The 22,095-nt window shown below is 59.2% G+C and overlaps 2 protein-coding genes and 2 long non-coding RNA genes across 4 annotated transcripts; 2 read left to right on the top strand and 2 right to left on the bottom strand.

The window, feature by feature from the left end:
• Positions 1-3,082: 3,082 nt before the first annotated feature.
• LOC115903987 (cobalamin binding intrinsic factor-like) lies at positions 3,083-5,083 on the bottom strand. Its single transcript, XM_030948987.1, has 8 exons — positions 4,711-5,083; positions 4,427-4,570; positions 4,213-4,338; positions 3,961-4,127; positions 3,634-3,889; positions 3,427-3,565; positions 3,228-3,346; positions 3,083-3,144 (listed from the first exon to the last, which is right to left on the bottom strand). The coding sequence occupies exons 1-8, from the start codon at positions 5,081-5,083 to the stop codon at positions 3,083-3,085; spliced, it is 1,386 nt and encodes a 461-aa protein (XP_030804847.1).
• A 998-nt stretch (positions 5,084-6,081) lies between these two features.
• LOC115904624 (cobalamin binding intrinsic factor-like) lies at positions 6,082-8,051 on the bottom strand. The gene is made up of 9 exons (XM_030950146.1): positions 7,982-8,051; positions 7,719-7,901; positions 7,469-7,612; positions 7,252-7,395; positions 6,998-7,173; positions 6,674-6,911; positions 6,423-6,564; positions 6,227-6,345; positions 6,082-6,143 (listed from the first exon to the last, which is right to left on the bottom strand). The coding sequence occupies exons 1-9, from the start codon at positions 8,049-8,051 to the stop codon at positions 6,082-6,084; spliced, it is 1,278 nt and encodes a 425-aa protein (XP_030806006.1).
• Positions 8,052-9,357: 1,306 nt separating this feature from the next.
• LOC115904481 lies at positions 9,358-12,508 on the top strand. Its single transcript, XR_004060780.1, has 3 exons — positions 9,358-9,417; positions 11,046-11,162; positions 12,001-12,508. It is a non-coding gene; the product is annotated as an uncharacterized LOC115904481 (long non-coding RNA).
• A 5,115-nt stretch (positions 12,509-17,623) lies between these two features.
• LOC115904584 lies at positions 17,624-21,251 on the top strand. Its single transcript, XR_004060789.1, has 3 exons — positions 17,624-17,754; positions 17,964-18,266; positions 21,153-21,251. It is a non-coding gene; the product is annotated as an uncharacterized LOC115904584 (long non-coding RNA).
• The last annotated feature ends 844 nt before the right edge of the window (positions 21,252-22,095 follow it).

Raw genomic sequence — 22,095 nt, 5'->3', positions numbered from 1 at the left:
CACTGCTTCTGACGCTGACATTATTATTAATGAATTCCAGTTCCAGTCTTTATCTTAGGAGCAAATGCTGTGGGAAGCTAGAGACCCAGCAGAGCCAATCAGAGAGAGCAAGGGGGATTTGGGACTCTCGGGTGTGGGCAGTCTCCTCGTGGGAAGACTGGAATACTTTTCCACCTTTCCCCCTTTTCCACCTCTTAGTTCTGATTAAATGAATTTTCAACTTCTTCATCCCAGTTTTCCAGCTGGCTGGACCATGCCTCATGTGTTACCCACAGCATTCCCACCCTCATCCAAGCCCAATATATGCCAGCTCCTGGGAAGAAAGGAACCCTGTCCCAGCGGAAAGCAGAACAGTGGGAACTCCCAGACAGCTTTTGAGGAAACCCTGAGTTTATCCAGCAGGAAGAACACTACGGAGTGTGCCCGCTGCTGCCACGAGCTGCATCCTGGATCCGTGACAGCCATCTCCTGAGAGCTCCCTTGCGTTTCCATTCCCGCTGGAGCCTCTTGTCCAGCGCTGCCCGGAGGGTTTTCTCCTGTGGCACTGCTGCACCCTGGGAGCCGTGCATTGGGCACCGGCGACTCAGGGACACTTGCTGCTGGGAATGCTTTGCTGGAATGGCTTGGCCTCCCGGTTGTATTGCCAGGCTTTTCCTGGCTGTGGGTATCTGGTGAGTTCTGTGGATAGCCACAGCTCCGAGGCAGCAGGGAGACCTGTCCATGTGGGCTCCTCCATCTGGAGTCCAGCAGATCTCATGGAGGCTCTGGCAGGGGTGGAGACCTTTGCTATAAATATCCCAGGTGGGGAGATCTTCCTTAGCCTCGTCCTCCACAGCCAACTCCAGGGACCATTCCTGACATGGGAACAGCTGCCTTTGCTGCCGGAGCCTCTTGTCCAGCAGCGTGCGGAGAGTCTGCCCTGATGGCTCCGCCGCAGGATCCTGGGAGCCATGGATTGGGCACCGGCGGCTCCAGGATACTTCCACTTGCTTCTTGACAGGAACAGGCCAGGTTCCGGTTGGAGCACAACACAGGTCACAGAGGGTCTGGATGGGAATGGAGGAGCCTTTCCGAGGGATGGACATTCTTGGAAGGGGGGAGGATCTCAGCCAGCGTCGGGTTCTGCGGAGGACTGAGCCTTTTCCAGCGGCAGATGTTTTCCAACAGATCAGGGGTCTTGTTGGGCTCCTGGAGGGCTGGGGGCTCTCAGAGGAGCTGGAGGAGGCGCAGCAGGGCAGGTGGCCTTGCTCCAGCAGCTGCTCCAAATCCTCCCACGACAGCTGCCACATCTCCGAGTCCCGCGGGAAGGACACCTCGGGCCACAGCGCCGTCACCAGGTCCTGCAGCTCCCGCGCCGCTGTCGCACAGGGGGTGCAGCAGGGCCCGCAGCCACAGGGGATGTACAGGGGGCTCTCCGGGGCAGCCGGGCCCTGGGGAGGGGGCTCCTCAGCCCGGGGGGCACCGGGAGCCCCGGGGGCCGTCGGCAGCACCGCGAACGCCCGGCCCGGCTCCCCGAGGCGCTTCCGCGCCTTCCAAATGCGGGTGGCCAGCAGGATGGCCGTACCGGCCACCAGCAGGACGAGCGAGGGGAGCAGGAAACTCATGGCTTCATCCGTGTCCCATCGTGGCCGCACTGGGAGCCAGGGGTTGGTGGCACGTGTCCTGTAGAGACACCGTGCTGATGTCACAGTGCTGCGGGGGGGACACCTGTGTGACATCACAGCCCCGCCTCGCCCCACGCTCATGGCCCCAGGGCACCCCAGTGTTTCCAGGGGCAAGGGGCTCCATGTGGGCAATGGGGGCCCTCTGGAGCAGAACAGATGGAAAGATTCTGAGGCAAGTAGGACACAGTGATGAGGAGGAGGATGATGGTCTCACCTCCTGGCTGACAGAGCTGGGGACATGGATTGTCCCATGGGACACTGCAGGGTGCTGCAGGAGGAAAAGCTCTTCTCAGTAACCACCAAAAGATGTCTGTGTTATCCACAGCATTCCCATCCTCAATCCAAGCCCAGGGCTGTGCCACACACTGCGAAGAAAATGAACCCTGTGAATCCTACTAAAAGCAAACAACCAAAGCACTGAGGTGGAGCAGCATAAGTGTTTTCTGTGGAGCATGTTGGTGATGGAGAACTGCATCAAGATGGGATTTAGCAGAGGGGAGAGGGGCAGACTGGGTACCCGGGACATCCCATGCGGCACAGGGAAGGAATGTCATCTCCAGTGGAGCACCTGATATCCTACAGTACCAGCTGTGGCACTGACACATGGTGCCAGCTTATCTGTGTGGTCACAGAAGGACCTGGAGGGTGGCACCATCACCATGGGTTGAGTCTGACTGGTTTGATGTCTGGGATAAATCCACATGTACTGGAGATGGTGGAAGGTGGTGGTTGCTGGTTCTTGGGCTGTTGGGAACAATTTGGATCCCGTCCCTCCCAGCTCCTTCTGGAGACAGTGTCTGTGGAACCACACAATGGTTTGGGTGGGAAGGGTCCAGCTGGGAGCAGGTCCAGGCTGAAGGTCTGGCTGGACAAGGCCCAGTGGGAGTAGGGAATGGGGCTGGCTGGAGAGCAGTTGGGACCCAGCTGGGAGGTGCTGGTGACTCCTGCCCAGAGATGGAGTCACAGAATCGAGATAAGAATCAGCTGCAACCCCAGGCCACCACCTGCGGATTTCCAGGCAGGAAATGCAACTGCTGGCCTGAGGCTGGTGCTAATTGGGGTTGTAATAATCAAATGGAGATAATTGTATCTGATTAATGCCATGAGAGCTTGTGTGGGGATCAGAATAGGTTGAACTGAAGCACAGCAATATGCCTGGAGGAACAAGTCCGTGGCTGCTGGGGAAAGGCTTTGTGGATGTCCAAGAGGGAATTGACTCCATGGAGTTTGGGTGAGGCTGTGCTTGTGTGTGGTGCTGGGGAAGAGAAGCAGAGGAGCTGAGCTCATGGAATTAAGCAGGAAGGAGGACAGAAAGGATGTGAGCTGTGTTATCTCCCAGACACACACACACACACAGAGGGACATACTGGAATGTCACTTTATTGCTCCATGGAGGGGTCCAGGGTGTCTTGGTGGCATCAGTAGGTGCTGAAGATGGCCTGGATGTGCTCCCAGTTTTTTGGTTTGTAGGTGCCAACCCCTGCAGCAGACGGATGTGTGAGGATGGGACACGGAGACCCCCAAGCACAGCCCCTTGTGCCCCACACCCCCCTGGGTGCTCACCTTCCTGGAGGGGACTCCAGCAGCTGAAGAACTGCCAGTAGGTCCTTTTGGTGTCATTGCCAGCCAGCCCATGGATGGAGGTCACAAAGGGACCCCAAGATGTCTTCTTTGTCTTGAAGCTGCCAGCAAAGGGAGTGAGCTCAGAGCTGGGCGGGGGCATGCAAACACCTCCCCTTCTCTCCCACCCTCTGGCTCTCACCGAAAGATGTCAGGTTTCTCATTCCTTGCCACCTTCATCACCTGGAGCAGCGTGGAGTTATCTGGGACACACACCGAGGTGGAGTAGTGGAAGTAATTCTTCAGCGTGTTGGTGATGGAGAACTGCACCGTGATGGAAGCTGCAGGTGGGGAGAAGGGCAGGGTGGGCACCTGGCAGATCCCACCTGGCATAGGGCAGGAGTGTCACCCACAGGAGGTCCGCTCCAGGTTGGAATTGCAGTTGTCCCCAGTATTGGAGACAGGGGCAGCTGTTGGCATGGGGACATTCCGTTGGTGGCAGCACAGCCCCACCTACCTGCGTTCAGGTACGACTTGCCCACGAGGGGAGGCAGCACCTGGGCTATGGCCATGGGCTGTTGGTACTCGTGGTTGTAGACCACGCTGAAGGCCTGGGCACGGTCCCACTTCCGAGGGGCATAAAACTCACTCGAGGTCTCCAGAGCCTGTGGAAGAGGTGGAATGTGGCACAAGCAGCCTGCGAGCGGAACTGTGACCCCAGAGCCCCTGTCCAAACCTGCAGGGCCAGGCCCATGCTGTAGATATCCCCGATCATGCCATTGTGCCTTTCTTGCTCATCCAGAAAATCGTTGGTCACCGCCTTTAGTGCATCATGGATCAGGTGCTGCTTGTCTGTGTGGTTGTAGGCGCACACCAGCGCCAGTACCGCCATGGCCCGCGTGTCTGTGGGATCCCAGTGTCACTGTCAGCGCCCCAGAGACACCTCTGGGAGTGGAGGGAGCACAGCGGGGCTGGAGGATTCCCTTACCCACATCGGGGGAGCTCTTATGTTTCAGCAACTCCTCGGCCACAGCCTTGACTGCATCTTGGTTGTCATATTCCTTCACCAGGCACAGGGCCAGGATATCCAGGCTCTCTGTGTACCAGGTGGTCACTGCAAGGCAAAGAGGGGTGAGCTGATGGGGTGCAGTGAGGGTGACACCCCCCAGTCCCCCCAGTTCTTCCCTCACATCCCTGTGTACCGTTTTTGCTTATCTCCTTATTCATTTTCTGCTTCAGGATGGGGATCAGGTTGATAGTCTTCCCCCTGGCATGGACATGTCGGGGGTCCTGGCAGGAGGAGAGGAGGGCAAGGACATACAGAGCCACTTGTCCCGAGGTCAGGTCTGTGGGGACAAGAGGACAGAGTGGTGGGATGGGATGTAGTGTCCTGGGAGCTGACGGTGCTGAGCCTGCAGTACGGGGTCTGCTGGGATCAGGTGTACCCCCTCCCCTGCTCTGGGTTCTCCTCCTCTCCCTTCCCCACCTTTCTGGGCTCTCTCCACTGCATCCTTCTTTATCTCCCGGAGCAGCCAGTTGTGGACATGGCCGTGGGTGGCTCCAGCCAGGTTCATAGCCAGCAGGATGCTGGGGTTCAGCGGCTCGTCAAACTTGACGGATTTCTCCATGCGCTGCAGCAGCTTCTGGACCAGGTGGTCACGGGTGACTGTAGCCTGGCACCCCTCTGCCACAGAGGGCAGGTCACCAGGAGCCCTGTGCATCATCCACTCGTCCTCCTGCAGTGTCACCGGTCTGTCTGCGGTGCCACTGCAGGAGAACTGACACTCACCGCAGCCCTGCGTGACCGTGGCACTTGCCAGGGCCAGCAGGACTGCGATGCTGTAAGCCGTGCTGGGCATCCTGTGTCCTCAGGAGAGCTGATCCACTCAGGACAGCAGAGTCCTGCATGCACTCATCTCTCTAGCTGTGCCCTCTGCTTTTATCTGCTCCTGGTGCCATCCTGTGGTCACTGCCCACCCACAGTTCCTGTGGCACTTCCACATGATGCCAGCTTATCTGTGTGGTCATGGAAGGACCTGGAGGGTGGCACCATCACCATGGGTTGAGTCAGACGGGATGCTCCTGTGTGACTTGTTTGATGTCTGGGATAAATCCACATGTACTGGAGATGATGGAAGGTGGTGGTTGCTGATTTTTGGGCTGTTGGGAGGATTTTGGATCCCTTCCCTCCCGGCTCCTTCTGGAGACAGTGTCTGTGGAACCACACAATGGTTTGGGTGGGAAGGGTCCAGCTGGGAGCAGGTCCAGGCTGAAGGTCTGGCTGGACAAGGCCCAGTGGGAGTAGGGAATGGGGCTGGCTGGAGAGCAGTTGGGACCCAGCTGGGAGGTGCTGGTGACGCCTGCCCAGAGATGGAGTCACAGAATCGAGATAAGAATCAGCTGCAACCCCAGGCCACCACCTGCGGATTTCCGGGCGGGAAATGCAACTGCTGGCCTGAGGCTGGTGCTAATTGGGGTTGTAATAATCAAATGGAGATAATTGTATCTGAGTAATGCCATGAGAGCTTGTGTGGGGATCAGAATAGGTTGAACTGAAGCACAGCAATATGCCTGGAGGAACAAGTCCGTGGCTGCTGGGGAAAGGCTTTGTGGATGTCCAAGAGGGAATTGACTCCATGGAGTTTGGGTGAGGCTGTGCTTGTGTGTGGTGCTGGGGAAGAGAAGCAGAGGAGCTGAGCTCATGGAATTAAGCAGGAAGGAGGACAGAAGGGCTTCTGTGTTTTCTACCAGAGAGCTGTGTTTTCTCCCAGAGACACAACATGCACACAAACACAGAGGAACATGCTGGAATGTCACTTTATTGCTCCATGGAGGGGTCCAGGGTGTCTTGGTGGCATCAGTAGGTGCTGAAGACGGCCTCGATGTGCTCCCCATCTTGTGGTTTGTAGGTGCCAACCCCTGCAGCAGACAGATGTGTGAGGCTGGGACATGGAGATCCCGACCACAGGCTCCCCTGCACCATCCCTGGCCCCCTCCCTCACCTTCATCGAGGGCATTCCCAGCACTGAGGAAGTGCCAGTAGGTCCTGTCCTCCGTGCTGCCAGCCAGCCCGTGGATGGAGGTCACATAGGGACCCCAGGATGTCTGCTCCGTCTGGAAGCTGTGGGAGAGTTGAGGAGGCTCAGGCCTGGGTGGGGAAATGGCAAATCCCACCTCCAAAGCCATCCTGGCTCTCACCTAAAGGTCTGGGGGTCCTTCTTTGCTGCCTCCTCCATCACCTGGAGCAGAGTGGAGCCACTTGGGAGTTCCACTGAGGTGCAGTCGTGGAAGTGTTTTCCCTGGAGCGTGTTGGTGATGCAGTAATGCACCTGGATGAGGGCTGGGCAGGGAGAGAGTGGCAGGGTGGGCACCTGGCACACCCTCAGTGGGCACAGGGTGGGAACATCATCCCTGCGGGGTCTGGGCGACTCCAGGTGGGATCAGCGTACCTCTGGGAATGCTGTGTGTCCCCAGCACTGGGGGCAGGGGCAGCTGTCGGCCTGGGGACATATTCTTGGTGGCAGCACAGTCCAGGCCAGCCACATCCAGGTAGGACCTGCCCACCAGGGCTGGCAGCACCTGGGCAATGGCCATGGGCTGCTGGTAGTCGTGGCCATACACCCTGGAGAAGGCCTGGGCACAGTCCCACTCCCGTGGGGCGTAAAACTTCCTTGTGGCCTCCAGTGCCTGTGGAGCAGGTGGGATGTGGAATGACACATCTGGGAATGGGACCAGCTGGCCGCGATTCCAAACTCCGCTGGCACCTGCCCTACCTGCAGGGCCAGCCCCATGCTGTAGATATTCCCAATCATGCCATTCCTCTCCTCCTGCTCATTCAGGAAGCTGTTGCTCACTGTCTGAAGTGCCTCCCAGAGCAGATCCTGCACGTCTTGAAGCTCCACGTAGTCATAGACGCAGGCCAGCGCCAGTGCCACCATGGCCTGAGTGTCTGTGGGGTCCTGGAGTCACCGCCAAGGCTCGGGATAGACCGCAGGAGTGGGAATGTGGGAGCAGAGGAGTTCCTTACCCACGGAGATGGGTCTCTCGGGGCTCAGCACCTGCTTGGCCAGGGCCACTGATGGCCCTTGAGCACCGCCCGCCTCAGCCAGGCACAGGGCCAGGGTGTCCAGGCCCACGCTGTACAGGGTGGTTTTGGGAATCCCCTCAGCCTCTGAAAGCAAAGAGTGGCAAGATGACAGGGTGTGGGGACAGTGACAGCCCCAGGCCCCCAAGTCCCAACAAACCCAGTTTGGCCATCTCCTCATCTGTTTTCTGCTGCAGGACACTGATCAGGTCGAGGGTCTGCTCCAGGGCATGGACACGCTGGGGATCCTGGCAGGAGGAGAGGAGGGCAAGGACGTGCAGAGCCACCTGTCCCGAGGTCATGTCTGTGGGGACAAGGGGGCAGCCAGGCTGAGCTGGGCTGGGCACTCCAGGAACTGGCAGAAACCTGGTCCCCCAGGAGCTGCTACCTTCCCTCCTTTCCCTCCCTACCTTTCTGGGCTCTCTTCACTGCCTCTTCCTTGATCTCCTCAAGCAGCCACTTGTGGATGGGACCGTCGCTGTCCCCCCCAGCCAGGTTCATGGCCAACAGGACACTGGGATTTGCCGGCTCCGCAAAATTTACAGATTCCTCCATGCGCTGGAGCAGCTGGGAGACCTTATCCTGTGGGGCCACTGGAAAGAGGGGGAGGTCAGTGGGATCCTGTGTCCCATCCGTGGTCTCTCCTGGTTCTCCGTGGGTGGCTGACACTCACCACACTCTGTGGCGGCTGTGCAGCCCACCAGGGCCAGCAGGACCCCGATGCCCAAAGCCACACCAAGCATCCTTCTGGAGCCAGCTGACCCACTCAGGGTGGCAGAGTCCTGTGGGAATTCGGCTCTCTGGGCGTCTTCTCTGCTTTTAGCTGTTCCCAGTGTCCTTGTCCTGTCACCTGCCCTCCCCCAGCTGCCCTGGCTCTGCCAAGCACTGCTGGCTTATCTGTGTGTCCAGCGGGGGAGGAAGGGCGGTGATTTTCCATTTGGGATCACTGAGGACCACTTGGACCACTTCAGTATCCATGAGGCTGTGATGTTGTATGGGATTCATCCCAGTATGTCCCAGAAGGAACCACCTCAATCTTCCACCCAAGATCCTGGAAGCCTGAGGAGCTCCATTGCTGGCTGGACATTCTCCAGCTGTATCCCGCTTGGACTTTTCCAGGAAACTCCAGCCTTGATAATGTAACCAGTACCAGGAAAACTGGTGGGGAAGGTCATACTGGGCCCTGCTGGGAAAGCAATTCAAGGACAGTGCCTGCGTCAGGCACAGGCAGTTCAGGAGAACGGAGAGAAATTCCCGTCTAACTGGTTTCTTATCCTGCTGCCATAAGGTCTCCTGCTTAGAGGTGATGGGAAGGCAGAGCCTGTTCATTTTTGGGATTGTAGTAGGAGTTTTGGCCCTGTCCCTCACAGAACCCTTCTGGAGGTGTCCAGCTGTGAGACGAGCAGGGACAGGGTGTGCTGGCTGCTGTGCTGGATGTGACTGGGATAGGGAACTTTTTGTTTACTGCATTTGGATTCAGAATGGTAATGGTGCAGATAACACACGGGAGGTTTGGTGGTTGCTGAGCGGGGCTTGGCCTCCTCAAGCACTTTGCAGTGTCCCCTGGAACAATCCAGGACGAGGCACCATCCTCAGGGACATTCCCTGTGCCTTCTATGGGCTGGGAAGGAAAAGGGATGGGGGAGTCTGGAGGGTGATGGTGTCACTTGGCACAGCCCATTGTGGTGGAGGACCCGGTGAGTGAGGGATGGGGGGTCCGAGGGAGATCCCTCCAAATAAGGGAGGTTACAGCCCCAAAAGGCCTGAAAATTCATGGAGGGTCTGTGTGAAAAATACTGAAAACTGCAAATATTCCCATTTATGTATATTCTGAGAAATTATAATGCATTTAAAAGCTGATTCCGAAATCAAACCCTGTGTCTGCTGTGTTATAGACATGATATAGACTGTAAGGAATTCTGGTTACGGGGCCAGAGGGTTTGAAAATACAAACATATTTCTCTATCCGGGGCCGAGGCCGGGGCTGCTCCCGGAAGGAAACGCCGCGGCCCCGGGAGCGCAGGCGCGGAGCCGGGAGCGGCAATGGCGGCGCCCGGGGAGCGGCGGGGCCGGGCCGGGGCACCGGGGGCGGCGGCGCCGGGCTCGGAGGTGAGCGGGGAACGGGGACGGCCCCGAGCGGACCTCGGGGGATCGCTGTCCCGGCACGGGGATGGGTGTCCCGTCCCGGCGGCAGCAGCGGGAGCTGCGGGCAGGGGACACCGGAGCTGCCTCGGCCGAGCGGGGCCCGGGGCGTCGCTCCGGGGCGGATTCTGTAGGGGCCAAAATGAACATTTTGGGGCAGAATCTGAGTTAGTGTGCAGGGGCCAGAATGCACAGTTTGGGGTGGGGATGAGGCGGTCGGTGCTCTCCGGAGGGACCGGCTCGGGCTGACTCGGTGTTGCTGTGAATAATTTGCTTTATGGAACGAGACACCTGAGACTGCCGCGGGAATCCAGGGCTGGAGCCGGGAAGGAAACCTGGTCTGACTGCGGGAAGGGGAGCGGGGGTCAGGCGGGGCTTCCATCGGTCTCTGGAGCCGCCGCCGTGAAAGCGGCGTGTAAGGATGTATAGCGAGATATAAGGGACCTATTGATTGTGGGGTCAGCGATAACGATACATAACGGAGCTATAGAACGATGGTATAACGAAACATAAACAAAACTCCCCCATCGTCATCCTTCTCCCGGCCCCGCTGTGTTTTCAGGATCTTGGGGGAAGAGCCGGGCTCTGGACAAGGCTCCCGGGCACCGGGGGGAATTCTTGGGGTCCTGTGCGGGGCCAGGATTTGTCTCGATGCTCCCCGCGGGTCCCTTTCGGCTCAGGGAATGCTGCGATCCTGCGCCTTGGCGGGTGAAATCGGGGGGATCGGGGGGCTTTGCCCGCGCTGTTCGCGGCCCCGCCGGCTCAGGGCGGGTCAAGGGCGCGGCCGCCCCGGGACAGCGGCACCGGCCGGGCTGGGGGCGCCCGGTGCTGCCGCCCCGTGGGCAGCGCCCGGCACTGCAGCCGGGACGGCGCCGCAGCGCGGGAGCGGCGTGGAGCGGCGCCCCGGGAATGCCGGGGCACCCCGGGAATGCCGGGGCACCCCGGGAATGCTGGGGCACCACGGGAATGCCGGGGCACCCCGGGAATGCCGGGGCACCCCGGGAATGCCGGGGCACCACGGGAATTCTGGGGCACCCCGGGAATACCGGGGCACCACGGGAATTCTGGGGCACCACGGGAATTCTGGGGCATCCCTGGAAATGCCGGGGCATCCCTGGGAGTGCTGGGGCACCCCGGGAATGCCGGGGCATCCCTGGGAGTGCCGGGGCATCCCTGGAAATGCCGGGGCACCACGGGAATGCCGGGGCACCCCGGGAATGCCGGGGCACCCCGGGAATGCTGGGGCACCACGGGAATGCCGGGGCATCCCTGGAAATGCTGGGGGACCCCTGGGAATGCTGAGGCACCCCGGGAATGCCGGGGCACCCCTGGGAGTGCCAGGGCATCCCTGGAAATGCTGGGGCACTCCGGGAATGCTGAGGTGTTCCAGGGAATGCTGAGGCATCCCATGGCTGTGGCACTCAGCCACACATCCCTGATGGGGAGCAAAAAGAGGAGGGGGGAAGTCCTGGGTTAGTGGGAGGATGTTTCTGGAATGGAACTGGGAGAGGTGCTGATCATCTCATGGAATCAGGGGCTGCTTTGGCTTGGAAGGGAGCACGAGATCATGGACAGTGTCTTGTCTGATTCCACAGCCAAGAACATCCCAAAGTGCCTCCTCACCCTCATGGACAGCAGGAATGTCTTCCATGGCTCCTGTTTAGGAATGGCAGTGGCTGTTGGGAGCTCTGGCAGGAGCACCTGGAGTCCAGGTAAGAGCAGAAATGGGATCATTCCAGCTGCTGCTGGAGGCAGTTTTCTCTATTTACGATAGAGAATTATATATTTGCGATAATTAGATAATATATGATATATGATATATTATATATTTTATATACAGAGAGAGAATAATATATTTACAATAGAGAATCTGTATTACAATTTTCCTCTGATTGATCCTTTCACAGGAATTTTCCTGGGCATATTTAAGAGTAATCCTAAGAATTTGGAAATAGTTGAAAAACAGAGGGGAAAAACTATGAAGCTGATCAATTTCTAGTAATTCCAAACTTCTCCCATAACACCATTCTGGGGGAAATCTGGTTAGGGGACAAAGATGCAGAGGAACAAATGCTGTGAACTCCCCTTGGCTCTCCAGCAGAGCAAACCTTCTAGTAATCCCAGCTGATGTCTCTGAGAAACTGTGGGATCATAAGGATTTGCAGGAAAGCTAAACAAGGACAGAGATGAGGGAATAAGCTTCCAGTGTAATAATTGATTTGATGGATGAAAGAATGATTCTTGTATGTTGGATGCTCCCTCTTATATATCTGAATAATTTTTAAATGCTTCATTTAATAAATCACCTAAATTTGGGAATTTAAATTTGAGAGGAAACAACACAAAATTACTGCAGGGAGAGATGGTGGAGTCATCCTGGAATGGTTTGGGCTGGAAGCCTCATCTCTGAGCCTGTCCTGGGCTGGCTACCGTCCTTCAGCCACTCGCTGCAGGTGGACATGGAAGTGATGCAGATGTGCAGGGAATGCTGGTTGGTTTTCCCTGCCTCTGGCAGTCTGGCCATTCAGAAGACTAACTGGCCTCTTCCAGCAGGGAGACATTTAAACAGGAGGTGCCAAAAAGAATTGGAGCTTCTGCACAATGAAATCTGCCAGAATCCAACTTCAAATCCCCCTGGATTGTCACCGGGCCAACTTCCATGGACTGGTCACCATGGCCAGCAGTGTCCAATCCTGCTGGAAATGCACTGGACCAGGATGTCATTTTCATTTTATGCTGGTAAAGACCCTCTGGGTGACCCCCAGTGACTGGGAGGACCAGACTGGGCTCCCAGGGCACTAATTCCAGGAGTTCTGTTTTTGGGAATAGCACAGGAGCCCTTCCCTTGCCCAGAGGAGCAGCAAGTGCCTCGAATCCCCAGGATGGACCACAGAGAAAATAACAGGAATATGGAAATCCCCTACACTGGGAGTTTGTGGTGCTCTGGATTACATTTTGGATTTAAAATGTTAAAGGGGGGTGTGGAGGGGCTTTTCTCTCTCTCCTGTTCATTATTGTTCTCACTGCTCTTGTTGCTCTCACTGTTATTATGTGTTGTCATTAATATTAAATGATTGTATTTGACTGGTTTCCATTATTAAAGTGCTCTGAGCTGGATTTTTGTCTCTGGTCTCTTCCCCATCCCACGGGGGGTGAGGGAGCTGCTGCTGGGGCCCAGCTGGGGCCGCCCATGGCCCGGGGCACTTCTGGGGGCTCCGAACGCGATGGACTGGAGCAGTTTTGGGGCTCGCACAGAGACAGCCAGTGCTGCTTTTTGGGGGCTCAAAACTGGGCTCATTCAGCCAAGTACAGAAAGAGACACTAAGGACTGGTTTGGGGAGCTGGAAACCAAGGTGCCTCAGACAGCGTTTGGGATCTCAGAGAGACCAAGTTCTGCATTTTAGAGGCGTGAAGCAGAGACCATGGCCTGTGTTTGGGAGGTCCTGAAACCGGGGTCACTCAGTGTTTGGGCGTCACCAAGAGAGATTTAAGTGCTGCATTGTGGGGTGCCTGAGTGAAAGGCCAAACGCCGCGTTTTGGTGCTCCAGGCGGGCTCTTTCGGCCAGGGCCAGTCCGTGTCTCGGGGCTCCAGCCGCGCCTCGGGCACGGCCCCGGGCCGGGCTCCCCCGGCCGCAGCGGAGCTCCGGGGCAGCGGCCGAGCGCCGCGGGCGGGGCTGGCGGCGGAGCCCCGGGGCCGCGTTCGGGGCTCAGCGCGGGCAGCCGGGAAGGGTTCGGGGCCCCGAGCGGAGCCCGGCCCGGCGCGTCGGGCTGAGCGCGGCACCCCGGGGCTGCCCGGGCCCGGCCGCAGCGCCCGTCCCGGAGCGGCTCCTGCCGGGGCCGGTGCCGGCCCCAAGCCCCTCAGTGCTGCGGGGCCGGGACCCGCAGCCCGCCCGGCGGGGAGAGGCGGCACCGCCCGGACCCCCAGAGACACCGGCAGGACCCGGAGCCGCGGCCCCGGTCCCGGTGCCGCTCGCAGCCCCGGCCCGGCCCAGGTGAGAGGGGCCGGCAGCGACGGTCCCACCGCCATCCCGGGCAGGGCGGGGCCCCGGGGCTCAGGGGCGGTCCCCGGCTCAGGGGCGGTCCCGGGCTCAGGGGCGGTCCCGGGCTCAGGGGCGGTCCCGGGCTCAGGGGCGGTCCCGGGCTCAGGGGCGGTCCCGGGCGGTCCCGGGCGGGGCCGGGCCCGGTTCAGGTGCGCGGGGCGGGCCCGGCTCAGGTGTGCGGGGCCCCAGTGCGGCTGCGCGGGGCGGGGCCGAGGTGATTTAATGCCCGGAAGTGGCCGCCGCCGCCATTTTCTCACCCGGAGCTCGGTGAGGTTGCGGCCAGGCTGGGCTCTCCCGGCGGCGATTCTTTTCTTTCTTCCCCCTCTTTCTCCTGCCCTTATCCTCCTCTTTCTTTCCCCCCTTATCTCCTCTTTTCTACTCCTCGAGTTTCTTTCTCTCTCCCCCCATTCCCTCTCTCCCAACTCCCCCTGCCCTCTCCCCGCTCCCCAGCCTCCCCTGCCCTCTCTCGCTGTTCCCCTGCACGTCCCCGGCCCCCCTTTCCTTTCACCCCTCTCCTTACCCTCTCCTCAGCCCGACCCCCTGTCTTCCCCCTGTCTTCCCCCTGTACCCCTCCTCTGTCCATCATCTCTCTCCTCACCCGGCCTTTCCCTTCCCCCCTCCTTCTCCCCAACCCCTCTCCCTTCCCCACCTCATCTCTCCCTATTCCCGTCCTCTGTCCCCCTGTTCCCCTCCTCTGTCCCCCTGTTCCCATCCTCTGTCCCCCTGTTCCCCTCCTCTGTCCCCCCGTTCCCCTCCTCTGTCCCCTGTTCCCGTCCTCTGTCCCCTGTTCCCGTCCTCTGTCCCCCTCTCCCTCTGTCCCCCGCAGCCGCGGGGCTCGGGGCGCCGCAGAATAAAGCCCAGAGGGCCGGAGCCGGCGCCCCCGCTGTCCCTGGAGCCCCCACACGGGGCCGGACCCGCTCGGCGGGACCCCCCATTGCAGTGCAATGCACCGCCCGACACCGCCGGGGTTCCGGCTGTCCCTACATCACACTGGGGGTCCCCGGGGCGGGGGGTCAGGGAGGGCCCCCTCCTCAGGAGGGGGTCCCGGGGGGGAGGGGGGTTGGGGTTGGGGGGGTAGGGCCCCCCTCCGGAGGAGGGGGTCCCTGGGAGGGGGCGGGGCGGGCCCCCCCGGAGGGGGGTCCGGGGAGGGGGCGGAGGGGGGAATTCCCCCTCCAGGCCCCGCCCCCTCCCCCGGACCTCCTCCTCCGGACGGGGCTCGGCCCGGCCCCCTCCCCGGGACCCCCTCCTCCGGACCGGGGCCCGGGGGTGGGAGGGGGGGCGGGTGGGGTGGGGGGACGAAGCCGAGGGGGGTCTCGTCACTCTGCAGCGTGAGCACACATAGAGATCCGCGGACAGACAAACCGCCCCTCCCCTTGTGCCCCCGGCCCCGGTCCGGAGGAGGGGGTCCCGGGGAGGGGCGCGGCCGAGCCCCCGTCCGGAGGAGGAGGTCCGGGGGAGGGGCGGGGCCTGGAGGGGAATTTCCCCGCCCCCCTCCCCGGACCCCCCTCCGGAGGGGCCCGCCCCCGCCCTCCCAGGGACCCCCTCCTCCGGAGGGGGCCCTACCCCCCCAACCCCAACCCCCCACCCCAACCCCCCTCCCCCCCGGGACCCCCTCCTGAGGAGGGGGCCCTCCCTGACCCCCCGCCCCGGGGACCCCCAGTGTGATGTAGGGACAGCCGGAACCCCGGCGGTGTCGGGCGGTGCATTGCACTGCAATGGGGGGTCCCGCCGAGCGGGTCCGGCCCCGTGTGGGGGCTCCAGGGACAGCGGGGGCGCCGGCTCCGGCCCTCTGGGCTTTATTCTGCGGCGCCCGAGCCCCGCGGCTGCGGGGGTCAGAGGGGAGAGGGGACAGAGACGGGAACAGGGAAGAAGAGGACGGGAACAGGGGACAGAGGAGAAGGGGAGGACAGAGGAGGGGATAGGGGGACAGAGGATGGGAACAGGGGGACAGAGGAGGGGAACGGGGGGACAGAGGAGGGGAATAAGGGACAGAGGACGGGAATAGGGGGACGGAGGGGGTGGTCGGGGTGGGTCAAGGATGGAGAGCAGGCGGGGGGTCGGGGGTGTGCAGGGGAGCAGGGAGGGGGGCAGGGGCAGGTGGGGTGGCGGGGGCAGGACGGGCGGAGGATGGAGGACAAGGATGGAGCACAGGTGGGGGGGGTCAAGGTGAAGAAGGAAAACAGGCGGAGGGGGACGACAGGTGAAGGAAGGAGAGGAAGGAGGAATTGGGGGAAGGGAAGGAGGACGAAGGGGCAGGCAGGAGCCGGGCTGGGCAGGGAAGGAAGCGTGGAGGAAGGAGGGGCAGGGTAGGGTTGGGGTGTGCAGGGGGATAGGAAGGGTAGGGGGGGACCGGCCCGGGAAGGAGCGGTTTGGGGGGGAGGGAGGGGAGGGCTAGGGGGGAGAGGGAGGGGGGGGTAGGGGGGAGGGTGTGGGGGGTGGGGGAGGGAGGAAGGGAGGGAGAGAGGAGAGGTATTGAGAAAAAGAGGTAAAAATAAACGTAAAATAAAAGAAATAAAGAAAGAAATATGGAGCCCGCGCGGACGCAACCTCCCCCTCCGAGCGTCGAGGGGGCAAATGGCGGCGGCGGCGATTCCCGGGGTTTAAATCCTCTCGGCCCCGACCCGCGCAGCCGCGCTGGGGCCCCGCGCACCTGCTCCGGCCCCGCCCCTCACACCTGCGCCGGCCCCGCCCCTCACACCTGCGCCGGCCCCGCCCCGCCCGCGCCCATAAATCCCGGCGGATCCGCGCCCGCTCCGTTTTGTGAGGTGGATGCTCATCCCGGGATGCGGCGGGGCCGTCGCTGGAGCGCCGTGCGGAGCCCCGGACCGGGGGCTGCTCCCGGTGCTGCGCGGGGCTCGAGGCGCTGAGGTGGGGCCGGGAACAGGACCCGGGCCCGGGGATTCGGGTCCGGGTCCTGCCGGTGTCTGCTGGGGGTCCCGGGCTGAGCCGCTTCTCCCTCGCCGGGTGGGCTGCGGAGCCACAGAACCGAGGCGGGACTGGGGCTGGGACCGGGACTGGGATCGCCGCGGGCGGGAAGAGCCGCTCCGGGACGGGCGCCGCCCGGCGCTGCCGCTCCCGCTTGGACCGCGGCTGCTGTGTGGCCGCGGTTCCGCTGCGGCTCCGGGCAGGCCCCGCTGCGCCCGCAGGGAACTGGGGCTGTGCCGGTGCCGGGCCCGGCAGGAGAGCGGCGCATTCCCGGAGCAGGCGCTGGATCGCGGCTGGAAGCGGCCGAGGCCTCGGGACCCCTCTGGCCCCGCCGCTCCCTCAGCGCCGCGGCCCCGCGGGGCGCCCCCTGGCGGACACGGAGCGGTGCCGCGAGCGCGGCGCCCCCTGGCGGACACGGGAGCGGTGCTGCGAGCGCGGCGGCCCCCGGGGCGCGCTCCCGGCCCGGCCCCCGCGGGGATGCGGAGCCCCCTCAGCCCCGGTGCCCCCAAGGCCACCGTGCGCAGAGCGGGGCCCGACCCCGTGCCCGCACCCCCGGGGCTCTCGCCCGCCGCGTCCCCGCGGAACGAGCGGGGCTGCATCGCCGCGGGCTGGAGGAGCCGCTCCGAGCCGGGCGCTGGGGCCGAGCCCGGCGCTGCTGCTCCTGCTCCGACTGTGCCCGGTGCGGGACGGGGCCCTGCCCGGGCTCGGTTCTGCTCAGGCCGCTCATCCAACACCTGCCAGGTGAGACCTGATGCTCTCCCTCCTCCCCTGAACTTTCTTTGTGATTCCCGCTCTCCAATACAAAAAAACCTCAGGGCTCAAAAAGCCAGTGAAAACTCTTTATTCTTAATTTCCAGGTCATCAGATATCCTGAGTGGGAAGGGACACACCAGGAGCACTAGGTTGAACCCTTATGTGAAGGGCTCAGCTGGGGATTGAACCCACAACCTGGGCATTTTTGACACCTTGCTCCAACCAAGCCAATCCCAGGTAATGGCAATGTCCTGCCTGGAATGGGAATGCCAAATGCCAGCAGGGGAATTCCTGTGCCAATGCTGCTTTACACAGCAGCCCCTGGAATGTCCATAGGGCAGAGCTCCATAGCCAGCACCTGACCATGGAACAACACAGGTGAACTGCTATGTGACAGCACAAAACTCTTCCAGTAATCCTGATTTCTTGTCCTTTCCAGCATTTCCTAAATAGCTGTAGAGGTGCTGATGCCATGTCCCTTTCCAGGGAGAAATGAGCAAGTCCTGAGGGTTCCCTTGGTCCCAGGCCGAGGTTCTTCTGCAGAGTGTCAGGGCTGGTCCCGCCTGCAGAGGGGCGTTTCCTGCAGGTGAGTGCTCACAGCCCAAAATCACGGTGGGGCTGAGCCCGGCGCTGCTTCTCAGGCCCGGAGCTGCACGGAGCCCTCGGGGACTCCTGCTCCCTGCCAGGAATGTTCCTCGGTGCTCCCTCCGTGTGTCCCAGCTGGCCGGGAACGCGGGGCGGGAGGAGGCCGAGCGCCAGGGAGGGAACCAGCCCCTCTTGTCTTGGTGCCTGCAGGGGAGGAGCTGCGCCTCAGTGCCCTGCCCGTGCGGGCAGCGTGCCAGGCACACCCCGGGGCGGGCACTGGGATGCCCGGGCAGCGCTGGGATGGGCACGGATCAAGGGCTGCCCGCGGCTCCTGGGCCAGGGGCTGCTCTGAACGGGCCCCGGAGATGCTGCAGCCCGGACAGAGCCCCCTGACATCCCAACAACACCCCAAGGAACAGCTGCCATTGCCTGGGAGTGCTGCACGCTGGGCTTGCAGAGGAGCTCAGACAGCAATTCCCAGTGCCACCTCCTGGAGCTCCCACACAGCACCAGGTACGTCCCAGCCACCCCAGTCCCTTCCCTTCCAGCCTGGGGACATCCTCCAGCAGCAGCCTTAAAGCCAAGGGAATTCCCGTCACAGAAATTCAATCCCAAGCAAGGCCCCCGGAGATGCTTTAAAACAAAAGGTTAGAGTTAGATGAAGTTTTGTTTGGATGAAGTTTGGGGTTTTTCAGGGAGTCAGCTGGAGCTGCAGAACTGCTGGGAAGCTTGCACAGGTGGGTCACACTGCAGGTGCCCTGAAGGCAGGGATGTGCCTCCCTTTCCTCAGGGAAAAGAACTCCCAGAGGCCACTGCCGAGGCTCTGGAATGAGCTCAGCTCCTGCAGGGAGAGATGTCCTGCCCTGGGCACAGGGGCTGCCTCAGCAGGGCCGGGAGCGCGTCCGGCCCCGCCCTCGGCTGCTGTAAAACATCGGCTGGAGCCCGAGCCCGGGGCTGGAGTCCACGGAATTCCAGGGAACTCTGTCAAGTGCCCCCGGGAACACGGGTGGGGCTGGGGGATGGATAAATAGCCAAGGGTTATAAATAGCAAATCCTATGGAATATCAACCTGTCCTTGTCCTGATCCCCCTGAGCTTCCTTGGAGCCTCTGCTGGTTCCTGGCACAGCTGGTGTTCAATAGGCAGCTCTGTGTGGGAATATCCATGCTGCAGGAGGCACTGGGAGGTTATTCCAGCAGGGAATTCTGAGCTATAGCTCTAATTCATCTAAACAGCAAAGCTGAACCCCAAATCTGGGCACCACACAGGGAACAATCTTTGTGCTGCCCTGCCAGCCAAAGCCCTGGGCTGGGAAATTTCAGCAGCCAAATAGATCTAAATGATCTAAATGCCAGCATCCCCCAAAGGGACAATCCAATCACCTCAATTTGCTCCAGAGTATCCATTCTGTTCCCCACAGGTGCTCTGGTGACACCAGGGGGGTTCCTTTGCCCACAGGGCCTTTCTCCTGCCCCTCTCCAGCCCAAGGCCTCTTCTCCCTTCCCCACCAGCTGCTGCCAGGGAAGGAGGACACAGGGAGTCCGGAATTTACCTCAAAACAGTCCTTCCCTCACCTGGAGATTACCTGAGATTTCCCCCCCAAAATTTTCCCTGTCTGTCCCCTTCTGATTTCCTCACTTTTTACAAGAAAGCATTCTTTCTCTAATCTGGAGATTACCACAAACTATATTCCCATTATTTTCCCTACCTGTCCACTCCCTATTACCCCATTTCCACCCCAATATTTTCATTCTTTGCCCTACAGATGCTTTTGGTTTTAACCCCCCAGTAATTTCCCTACCTGTCCGTAACTGGTTACCTCAGTTTACCCCATCAAGCACATCCTCTCTGCTACAGATCACCTCAGATTTTACCCCTGAAATTTTCCCTACCTCTCCACCACTGAGTACCTCATTTTTACCTCAAAATATTAATTTTCTACCATGGAGATTCCCTCAAGTTTTACTCCCTATATTTACCCACCTGTCCACAGCAATTCCCTCAGTTTACCTCAGAATGTTCCTGCTCTCTCCTAGAGATAATCTGACATTTTAGCCCCCAATTTTCCCTCCCTGCCCAGTACTGATTACCTCCTTTTCACCTCAAAATATCCATTGTTCCCTCTACAGATTAACTCAGATTTTATTACAGAATGTTCATTTTGCCCCTATTTACCAACTAGATTTTAAAACCAAACCCACACAGGTTGTCTCTTATCCCCAAAATGTTCATTCTGTCCCCTGCAAATTATGCCAGATTCTTTCCCAAAACCACTTATTATTCCTACATAATTACCTCAGGGTTTGCCCCCCAAATTCCACCTAATGTTCACTACTGATCATTTCTACCTCAAGATGTTCATTCTCTGCCCTACAGATCTTGCCAAGTTTTACCCCCAAAATTTCCTTGCTTACCCCCTGTGACTGCCTCAGTTTATATCAGTGTTCACTCTCTCCCTTGAGATTACTCCAGTTTTACTTCCAAAAATTTCCTTACCTGTACATAACTTTTTACCTCATTTTCACCTGAAAATAGTAATTCTCAACCTTAAGATTATTTCAAGTTTTACCCCCTAAAATTTCCATCTACTACTGATTCCCTCATTTTTCCTTCAATATAGTCATTTTCTATTATGTAGCTTCTCTCAAGATTTACACCCCAAATTCTCCATCTGTCTACTACTGATAATCTCATTTTTACCTCAAAATGTTCATTCTCTGCCCTACAGATTATTTAATATTATTTTTGCCCCTCAAAATTTCCCCATCTGCCCACAACTCATTCCCTCACATTACCTCAGTATGTTCATGCTCTCCCCTAGAGATTATCTCAGATTTAGCCCCCAAATTTTCCCTACATGCTCAGTACTCATCACCTCATTTTCCCCTCAGTGTGCTCATTCTCTACTCTTAATATTTTGTCAAGTTTTGCCTCCAAAATTTTCCTTGTCTACTACTGAGTACCTAATTTTTACTCCAACATATTCATTCTGTCCCCTACAGATTGCATTGAATTTTACCCCCAAAATTTTCCTTCCTGTACAATACTGATTAGCTCTTTTCTAGGCCAAAGATTTGCATTCTCTCCCCTAAACATCACCTCAGATTTTCCCTCAAAAATGCCACCTTGGTCCCCTTGACATCCCCTCACATTTTCCTACACAAACAGTTCTTGTGTCCCCTCTCAACTGCCCCAGGTTTTCAGCTAAAAATGTCACCTCTGTCCCCTCTGAGTTACCCCAGGTTTTCCCTATTAGGAGCTGCAAGGAATTCAGGCAGGGCAAAGGACAGCAGGGAATTCTGTAAATTCCAAGGCAGAAAGAGAAGATCTACCAGCAAAGGGGAAAGGTTTCAGAAAACATTTCTGCAATTACTAATTAATAATTCTTTCCCATTCCCAGTGAGAAGAATATGAACTCACCACCATTGAGGCCTGGCAGTTCCCTGCAGCGAGAGCTCAGTGCACATCCACAGAGGCAATTCCAGCATCTAAAAGAAAGAAGAAAAAGGTTATTCCTTCTCTTTCAAAGTTATTTTTAGTTCTCAGACCCAAACCACCCTTTGCCCTTGATTTTGGCTGGGTGACTCCTGAGCAGTGGGCACAGGTCCTGTCATTCATGCTGATGGGAGTGATGCTTTCTGGGGACATCAGCTGATTTCCAAAGTTCACTGCCTGCCCCATGCCTGATCTGCACAGGAGAAAACCTCTGGCATGAAGGGATTTTGCTCCATCTAATCCCATCTGCCCAGGCTGTTCCATGTGGATGTTGCCAGGCTGGGGCAGCACAGGCAGACACAGCTCTCAGCTCTCTCTGCTCCAAACACAGCTCTGGGCTCTTTGCAAACTCCTCTGCTGTGAGGTTTTCTCCAGGAGAACTCAAGGAATGGCTCACAGCAGGTGGAGATTAAATTATCACACAGGGAAGTAAAGGATAAATATTCCTGTAAGAGCCTTTGGGATCTGCTGGGCTGAACTGGGAAGGGGACACTCATTCCCTGCAGTGCCAATGCACAACAACCTCCAACACAAAGCACAGACTGTCAGGTGGGGTCTGAAAGCACCACTTGCACAAACCTCGTTGTTGTTCTTCCTTCCAGGCACTTCTGCAATCCAGCCCTGAAGCTGAGAAGCCCAGAAGCTCTGGAGTCTGTCTGCTCTGAAACAAAAGGATCCTCCCGGGGGTGAGGCACATTCCCAGCAAACGCTCCCAACAGGCACAGAGGCCCCACTGGAGCTCCTGTTGGGGCTGGGAAGGGCTGCCAGGAGGACACGGCCCCCAGGGGGGTGGCAGTGGCAGTGACAGCAGCAAATTGCCACGGTCTGATGGCACAGCAGAGAGACAA

Source organism: Camarhynchus parvulus, chromosome 5, assembly GCF_901933205.1.
Source record: "Camarhynchus parvulus chromosome 5, STF_HiC, whole genome shotgun sequence".
Lineage (NCBI taxonomy): Eukaryota > Metazoa > Chordata > Aves > Passeriformes > Thraupidae > Camarhynchus > Camarhynchus parvulus.
This window is presented reverse-complemented; position numbering and strand designations above follow the sequence as displayed.

Excerpts from the sequence above, each read along its gene's own strand:
- LOC115903987 (XM_030948987.1), bottom strand. The coding sequence starts at position 5,083 with ATGCCCAGCACGGCTTACAGCATCGCAGTCCTGCTGGCCCTGGCAAGT. Across the intron at positions 4,128-4,212 it reads TAAGAGCTCCCCCGATGTGG|ACACGCGGGCCATGGCGGTA; the intron begins GTAAGGGAATCC and ends GGGATCCCACAG. Across the intron at positions 3,347-3,426 it reads GAGAAACCTGACATCTTTCG|CTTCAAGACAAAGAAGACAT; the intron begins GTGAGAGCCAGA and ends CTTTGCTGGCAG.
- LOC115904624 (XM_030950146.1), bottom strand. The coding sequence starts at position 8,051 with ATGCTTGGTGTGGCTTTGGGCATCGGGGTCCTGCTGGCCCTGGTGGGC. Across the intron at positions 7,613-7,718 it reads AGTGAAGAGAGCCCAGAAAG|ACATGACCTCGGGACAGGTG; the intron begins GTAGGGAGGGAA and ends TTGTCCCCACAG. Across the intron at positions 6,912-6,997 it reads GCATGGGGCTGGCCCTGCAG|GCACTGGAGGCCACAAGGAA; the intron begins GTAGGGCAGGTG and ends CCTGCTCCACAG.